The sequence below is a fragment of the Procambarus clarkii genome, chromosome 51, assembly GCF_040958095.1.
Source record: "Procambarus clarkii isolate CNS0578487 chromosome 51, FALCON_Pclarkii_2.0, whole genome shotgun sequence".
Lineage (NCBI taxonomy): Eukaryota > Metazoa > Arthropoda > Malacostraca > Decapoda > Cambaridae > Procambarus > Procambarus clarkii.
The window spans coordinates 6,306,303-6,315,104 of NC_091200.1; the positions used below are offsets into that span (position 1 = coordinate 6,306,303).

The 8,802-nt window shown below is 47.8% G+C and overlaps 1 protein-coding gene across 1 annotated transcript in view; it reads left to right on the top strand.

The window, feature by feature from the left end:
- Positions 1-8,463, top strand: part of LOC138351957 (probable antibacterial peptide polyprotein) — a 14,347-nt gene extending 5,884 nt beyond the window's left edge. Inside the window, exon 2 of the mRNA XM_069304125.1 lies at positions 7,285-8,463. Coding sequence (XP_069160226.1) covers positions 7,285-8,463 — 1,179 coding nt within the window. The remainder of the gene's footprint in view (positions 1-7,284) is intronic.
- Positions 8,464-8,802: the final 339 nt, after the last annotated feature.

Sequence of the window (8,802 nt, forward strand, 5' to 3'; positions counted from 1 at the left end):
CCCTCCCTCCCTCCCTCCCTCCCTCTCCCTCCCTCCCTCTCTCTCCCTCCCTCCCTCCCTCCCTCCCTCCCTCTCTCTCTCTCTCTCTCTCTCTCTCTCTCTCTCTCTCTCTCTCTCTCTCTCTCTCTCTCTCTCTCTCTCTCTCTCCCTCCCTCCCTCTCTCTCCCTCCCTCCCTCCCTCCCTCTCTCCCCCTCCCTCCCTCTCTCCCCCTCCCTCCCTCTCTCCCCCTCCCCCTCTCCCCCTCCCCCTCCCTCCCTCTCTCCCCCTCTCCCCCTCCCCCTCTCTCCCCCTCCCCCTCTCTCCCTCTCTCCCCCTCCCCCTCTCTCCCCCTCTCTCCCTCTCCCTTCCTTCCTTCCTTCCTTCCTTCCTTCCTTCCTTCCTTCCTTCCTTCCTTCCTTCCTTCCTTCCTTCCTTCCTTCCTTCCTTCATCCCTCCCTCCCCTATACACACCTCCACGCCAAGTGAAAAGTAGAACTCGTGAAGCTTTGAATGGTGAAATAAGAGAATGGTTCCCAAGAGCCGTGTGGTGGAGGGGGAAGGTGTCGGCATCCTGCGCCGGTGAGGTCTCCTCCTCCTGCTGCACTTGCTGCTTCTCCTCTGCTTCCAGCTCCTGCTGTTGCTTCTGCTTCAGGGTCCTGCAGCTGTTGCTACTAATTCTGTTCCTGCTGGACGTAATGTTACTAATATTCTTGTTGTATCTGTTGTCGCTGATGCTACTGTTGTTGCTGCTACTAGTGGTGTACTATGTGAACACTGCTGGCACTAGTACTGTCGTTACTGTTCTATTACCTCCTGGGTTCACCACTAGGTGTACAAACACTACAACCTTGACAGGTTAACCACCACTTCTTTAGAAAAAATCAACATATAACTATTTGAGTAGATCTTCCCCTCCCCCCCTCCCCACACTCACCCCTGGTTCACCCCGCGGGTTCACGCACTAGGCTCACCTCCCTCCCAGAGTTGATCAGGACACCTCATCAATCAGGCAGGGATTCATACGTCAGGCTCCGAGCAGCCGCGTCCAACAGTCTGGTTGATTAAGCAGGAGGCCTGGTTAGAGACCGGGCCTCTATGGGGACCATGACCCCTAGAATCAACGCAAGGTAACCGCAAGGTAAGGTAAGTCCTAAGGCTCACCCACTTAGACTTATCCCCAGGATCACCCCCATATTAATCCCCAGGATCACCCCCAGATTAATCCCCAGGCTCACCCCCCAGATTCATCCCCAGGCTCACCCCTAGATTGCTCCCCAGGCTCACCCCCTAAGCTCAGTATACCCACAGGGTACTGAGCTTCTCTCTCTCTCCCCGGATGGAATAACGCCTTCGTCTTCGCTAATGAAACAAAGACGATCCGCTCGATTTAAAGAAAAAAAAGGAAGAATCCCTTCCCAAAGTTTGTGGTGACTGACGACGGGACGGGCCACACGGGGTAGGTGGTCCGTGTGGCGCCCTGCCACAGAGGCGAGTGTGGCGCGGCGCTGGAGGCGTGGCTGGCAGCAGCGCCGCGCCACACTATTGTTCACGGGGTAAATGTTGTCTCAGTATTCCGGCCAGCCAGCGAGCAGGTGCACCCGCGGCTCGCTCAGAATTTTTGCCGCGGCGTTGGGACATGTCTCTTCTGGCCCGCGAGTCAACCGTTCTCTGTCCCTCTTTATTCCCCCCCCCCCCCCCCCCCCGCCCTTTATTTTTTTTCTTGTACTTTTTGTCTTATTCTTCGAGGTTGACAGTGTGTATTAAGGGTAAGGTTGATACCGTGGTTGAGCCGGTCGGCCGAGCGGACAGCACGCTAGGCTTGTGATCCTGGGTTCGATCCCAGGCGCCGGCGAGAAACAACGGGCAGAGTTTCTATCACCTTATGCCCCTGTTACCTAGCAGTAAAATAGGTACCTGGGTGTTAGTCGGCTGTCACGGACTGCTTCCTGGGGGTGGAGGCCTGGACCTATTGTGTTATGTATGACCCTCTGTCCTGCGTGACAGTGAATACTAGCATTATCCTCACTTTAATAAGACCTATCAAAATCCTCAGATTAGGCAAAATTGTAATTAATTTTGTCAATAAAGATGTTAATAATAATAAGGTAGAGGACCGGGCCGCGGGGACACTAAAAAAGCCCCGAAATCATCTCAAGATCATCTCAAGAGGAGGGAGCGGGGGAGGGAAAGATTTTGGTAGTGGTGTGTATGGCTGCTTCCTCGGGTCTTCCTGTTGGCGGGGTTGTGCATGCTGCTCTGGCGGTATGTCCACTCTCAGGATGAGTGCCGCTGCCCAATAAACTCGCCCCTCGGGGCAAAATTTTAAACAAAAATTTAAATTCAGGATGAGGAGTTTAATGTGACCGGGTGGCCGTGGGGGGGCATCACCCCCTCGCTGAAATACGAGTTTCCATTTGTCCGCCCACGGGATGGGTATGGGGAGCATAATAATAATAATCATACACTTACTCTCTCTCTTAAGAAGAAGAAAAGGGGAGGGGAAGTGTCGATATAGAGGCGGCACAAGTTTTAATCCACGCCTCTCCTACCCCTACTTTTCACCCCCCCCTCCCCCCCCCCCTTATCTCTATCTCTCTCTCTCTCTTTCTCTTTCTCACTCACTCACTCACTCACCTCACTCACTCACTCACTCACTCACTCACTCACTCACTCACTCACTCCACTCACTCACTCACTCACTCACTCACTCACTCACTCACTCACTCACTCACTCACTCACTCACTCACTCACTCACTCACTCACTCACTCTCACACACACACACACACACACACACACACACACACACACACACACACACACACACACACACACACACACATATATATATATATATATATATTTATATATATATATATATATATATATATATATATGTATATATATATATATGTATTATATATATATATATATATATATATATATATATATATATATATATATATATATATATATATATATATATATATATAATACACACACACACACTTGCTCGCGCGGAAACTCGGTCTCACAGCCGTAGAGAGGCGCTGACAGCCTGGAGCTTTGCAATTACTTTATTCACTCTCGTATTCTTGAAGATATCCTCACAGTATACCCAAAATTTGCCAGTGCAGGCTATTAAACACATGGCCCTGTATGACTAACCATCCTGCGAGATGGGGACTTGTATTACCACTGCTACCTTATTCAATCTTGTGTTGTTGATATCCTCAAAATGCATCCGGAGTCTGCCAGTGCAGACCGCTTATCACATGTCTCTGTATGATTAACCATCCTGTGTGATGGGGATTTTATAGCATCACCTAGTTAGCTTTTTTGACACACTGTACTCCACTTCATATAGTCTAGGGTAGCTGCACTAATGCAGATGTACCTCATAACTTAATAATAAAAAAAAAAAAAAAGCTGTCAAAACTATATTGTTCCAAACACTCAGGTCTGATAGGAGAGAAATTACTGACTCCCAACGACCTGAAAGCACCAGTATAAAAAGCTGTGATTTGTTCAGAGCCGAAACCTATGTTTATGGGCAGCACAAAACGTCCACCAGACTGTACTCACCTAATTGTGCTTGCGGGAGTTGAGCTCTGGCTCTTTGACAGTTGAGAGGCGGGACCAATCAGCTGATGTACAGATTCCTCAGCCTACTGGGATCTATCATATCTACATTTGAAACTGTGTATGGAGTCAGCCTCCACCACATCACTGCCTAATGCATTCCATCTGTTAACTACTCTGACACTGAAAAAGTTCTTTCTAACGTCCCTGTGGCTCATTTGGGTACTCAGTTTCCACCTGTGTCCCCTTGTTCGCGTACCACTCGTGTTAAACAGTTTATCTTTATCTACCCAGTCAATTCCTGAGAATTTTGTAGGTAGTAATCATGTCTCCCCTTAATCTTCTGTCTTCTAGTGTCGTGAGGTACATTTCTCGCAGCCTTTCTTCGTAACTCATGCGACAACCCACTTCGTAACCCACTGTGCGACACAGTGGTTGCCAAGATCAGGTTAGGTTACCGTTACCTGTGGCAGGTAGCTACAGGTGACGGATCTCCCAATCCTGAGCACTCCAGGTGCAAACTCTGTGAGCAGGAACTGGGGCATGAACTTGCACGCTGCATCACCGAGTACCCGGTTATCAGACCATTCAGACCCGCTGGCATGAGGTACCTGGATCTTTGCAATTATTTTATTCACTCTCGTGTTCTTGAAGATATCCTCATATTGCACCCAAAAGTTGCCAGTGCAGGCTACTGAACATATGACCCCGTATGACTAACCATCCTGCGAGATGGGGACTTTTATTACCACTGCTGCCTTATTCACTCTTGTGTTGATGATATCCTCATAATGCACCCAGAGTCTGTCAGTGCAGACTACTGATCACATGCCTCTGTATGACTAAGCATCCTGTGTGATGGGGATTTTTAGCATTATGTAGCTAGCTTTTTGACACACTGTACTCCACTTCACATAGTCTAGGGTAGTGCACATGTACCCAAATGTGTTAATAAAAAAAAAAAATGTAATAATATCCTCAGGATACGATACAACAAGCTCTTTGGTACCTACTTACTGTCAAGTGAACAGATGTATTAGGTGATAGGAAACGCGCCCAATGATTTCTGTTCCGCCCGGGATTCGACCCCGGAATAATCGATTGTGAGTCGGAAACGAACCCGACTGTACTACCGTGACCCATCTGACACTACACGCAAGATGCTGAGTGAAGAAGCCATGGTGGTCAAGGACAGACTCTTTAAGAGAAATAAGAGAAAATAAAGCAAAAGAACACGAGTCAAAGAAATATAAAGAAATATTCGTTTGTTGCACAAATTGTAAAATTGAATTCACTGAAAGAAGTCGTGGAACTTCCCCTTCATTCACACCTTCAAGGCTCGATGAACCATACCGTAAGAACAGGTTAAAAATACATGTACACCAAGAAACGTAATGAGAACTGATGTCTTCTAAAAGCAGTCAAACTTGAAGCCAATTGCCTCATTTTATTGAAATACTACTTGCACACCGACTCTCTGGTAAACAATTGATTAAACTATACACAAGCAGAACTGGCTGCACCGTTAGTTACAAGTACACTACAACCAGGAGGCCTGGTCGACGACCGGGCCGCGGGGACGCTAAGCCCCGGAAGCACCTCAAGGTAACCTCAAGGTAAGGTACATGAAGTAAAGGAGTAATTTTCTGTGATTTAAAGTCTGCTCCTCAAACACTCGTAAATTTCTCCTGCAGGACGCAGCAAGAACCTCACAATAACAGTCGTAACTAACCTGCTCCCTGTACACAATAATACGTTTAGGAACTCTTGTATGGACACCATTTTACACAAATATAATGACGTAGCCAAACTTGCATGTAACAAATATGAAATTGAACTTCGATCTGGTTTAATAGAAGAGAAATCTCACTCTACAATTGGAAAACATTACAAATTGTTTTAATCTGTTGATTTGACACCTGCAAGGGCAGCACAAAACGTCCACCAGACAGTGTGACATAATAATTGCCAGGATCAGACTGGGCCACAGTAACGTGGAGCAGATTTACACACAGATCACACTAACGTGATGCATCAAATGAACAAATCTACAATGGGTTGTGTAAAATCCTGGTTTGTGCCTCGGAGAGGCTACGGGATCCAATAAGTTCAGTAGAACTTCGGTTTCAACTCTTTTACCCTGTCGTAGCTCAGTCGATTAAGGCAGTGTCTGGAATGCTCCCGGACGCAAGTTCGAATCCTCGTCACGGCCCTTGTGGATTTGTTCATAGAGCAGACGGCTACAGGTGACGAATTTTCCAATCCTGGGCACGTCACGCGTAAACTATTCAAGGCAAAAATGGGCCAATTCTCCAAAACTACATTACTAAATGTCCAGGCGTTATATAGGAAGAACTTTGAAGGTACTTAATCCATTCACGTGTTTTGAGGATATGCTAATAATGCCCCCACAGTTTGCCAGTGCAGGTTACTGATTACATGACCCTGCATGACTGATCATCCTGTGAGACGGGGACCTCTTGGTGTCACACAGCCGGCTCCTGGCACACACTATGTAACCCTTCATATAGTCTAGGCCGGGTAGCTCCATAATTGTCCCTGTGTTATTAAAGTATTTTTTGTAATGTATTGAGCTAAAGGAGAAATAGAAGAACTCCATACACAGTATTAAAGGTGATGTAGTAGAACTTATGATCGGGAGTCACTGCTGAAGGTGGAGGTGCAGGCACATGTAGCGAGTCACTGCTAAAGGTTATCTTGAGGTTATCTTGAGATGATTTCGGGGCTTTAGTGTCCCCGCGGCCCGGTCCTCGACCAGGCCTCCACCCCCAGGAAGCAGCCCGTGACAGCTGACTAACTCCCAGGTACCTATTTACTGCTAGGTAACAGGGGCATTCAGGGTGAAAGAAATTTTGCCCATTTGTTCTGCCTCGTGCGGGAATCGAACCCGCGCCACAGAATTACGAGTCCTGCGCGCTATCCACCACCATGTAGTGAGTCACTGATGACGGTGGAGGTGCAGGCACACGCAGCGAGTCACTGCTGAAGGTGGAGGTGCAGGCACACGTAGGCCAGCACACCTCACCACGTACCTGGCCCGTGCAGGGGACTCGTTGGGGCACTCGCTCTCGCCGCGATCTCCACTTTCTAGCGGCTTTAGCAGAGTTCATCCGGTAAAAGTAAGGCCCAGACCCACCAGCCCCAAATGTCACTTGATCTGGCACCTGTTATCTTGTTCCTGGCTCCTCGTCTCTGTTGTCTGGGCCGCCTTTCTCTTGTCTGGGTCTCCGTTTCTGGTTCCTGTTTCCTGGTTATCCCCTCCCGTCTCTTAGCTGTTGGCTCCATTTTTGGTCTCACACTATTGGTGTTCTACACCTGGTTTCCCTTGTCCATTATATTGTGGCTAATTATTCGTACCTGACACCTGATGCCTAATACCCTGTATCTGGTATTTCATGCTGACATCTTATGTACCAGACACCTCATCTCGCCTTGTATCCCATACCTAGTATTCATTGCTGGGTAAAGCAACCTACGTCTGGTATCACACCCTTGGTAAATTAGCCTGTGTCAGTTATCACACCGCTGGTATACTAGTCTACGTTAGTTATCACACCGCTGGTATACTAGTCTACGTTAGTTATCACACCGCTGGTATACTAGTCTACGTTAGTTATCACACCGCTGGTATACTAGTCTACGTTAGTTATCACACCGCTGGTATACTAGTCTACGTTAGTTATCACACCGCTGGTAAATCAGACTTCCCTCAGTTCCAGGAGTCCAGACTTCCAGGAGTCCAGACTTCCAGGAGTCCAGACTTCCAGGAGTCCAGACTTCCAGGAGTCCAGACTTCCAGGAGTCCAGACTTCCAGGAGTCCAGACTTCCAGGAGTCCAGACTTCCAGGAGTCCAGACTTCCAGGAGTCCAGACTTCCAGGAGTCCAGACTTCCAGGAGTCCAGACTTCCAGGAGTCCAGACTTCCAGGAGTCCAGACTTCCAGGAGTCCAGACTTCCAGGAGTCCAGACTTCCAGGAGTCCAGACTTCCAGGAGTCCAGACTTCCAGGAGTCCAGACTTCCAGGAGTCCAGACTTCCAGGAGTCCAGACTTCCAGGAGTCCAGACTTCCAGGAGTCCAGACTTCCAGGAGTCCAGACTTCCAGGAGTCCAGACTTCCAGGAGTCCAGACTTCCAGGAGTCCAGACTTCCAGGAGTCCAGACTTCCAGGAGTCCAGACTTCCAGGAGTCCAGACTTCCAGGAGTCCAGACTTCCAGGAGTCCAGACTTCCAGGAGTCCAGACTTCCAGGAGTCCAGACTTCCAGGAGTCCAGACTTCCAGGAGTCCAGACTTCCAGGAGTCCAGACTTCCAGGAGTCCAGACTTCCAGGAGTCCAGACTTCCAGGAGTCCAGACTTCCAGGAGTCCAGACTTCCAGGAGTCCAGACTTCCAGGAGTCCAGACTTCCAGGAGTCCAGACTTCCAGGAGTCCAGACTTCCAGGAGTCCAGACTTCCAGGAGTCCAGACTTCCAGGAGTCCAGACTTCCAGGAGTCCAGACTTCCAGGAGTCCAGACTTCCAGGAGTCCAGACTTCCAGGAGTCCAGACTTCCAGGAGTCCAGACTTCCAGGAGTCCAGACTTCCAGGAGTCCAGACTTCCAGGAGTCCAGACTTCCAGGAGTCCAGACTTCCAGGAGTCCAGACTTCCAGGAGTCCAGACTTCCAGGAGTCCAGACTTCCAGGAGTCCAGACTTCCAGGAGTCCAGACTTCCAGGAGTCCAGACTTTCAGGAGTCCAGACTTTCAGGAGTCCAGACTTTCAGGAGTCCAGACTTTCAGGAGTCCAGACTTTCAGGAGTCCAGACTTTCAGGAGTCCAGACTTTCAGGAGTCCAGACTTTCAGGAGTCCAGACTTCCAGGAGTCCAGACTTCCAGGAGTCTATAGACTCCTTTGAAAGTCTACGGAGTTTTACGATGAATCTTTTTTTTCATTGCTTTTTCATTTTATTTAATTTCTGAACTTCAAAATTACTGCGTGCTATTTATATATATATATATATATATATATATATATATATATATATATATATATATATATATATATATATATATATATATATATATATATAATATATTAGTTTTATTTTTGTCTTTTGTATATAAATTAGTGCTCTTAAATTAGTTAAACGTTCTTATTAAGAACAACTTAGGCTGCATCGGATAGTGATACAAGCTCATTTTGTTAGTAGTTTCTCAGCTGCTGAAGCTAATAATAGGTGAGTTG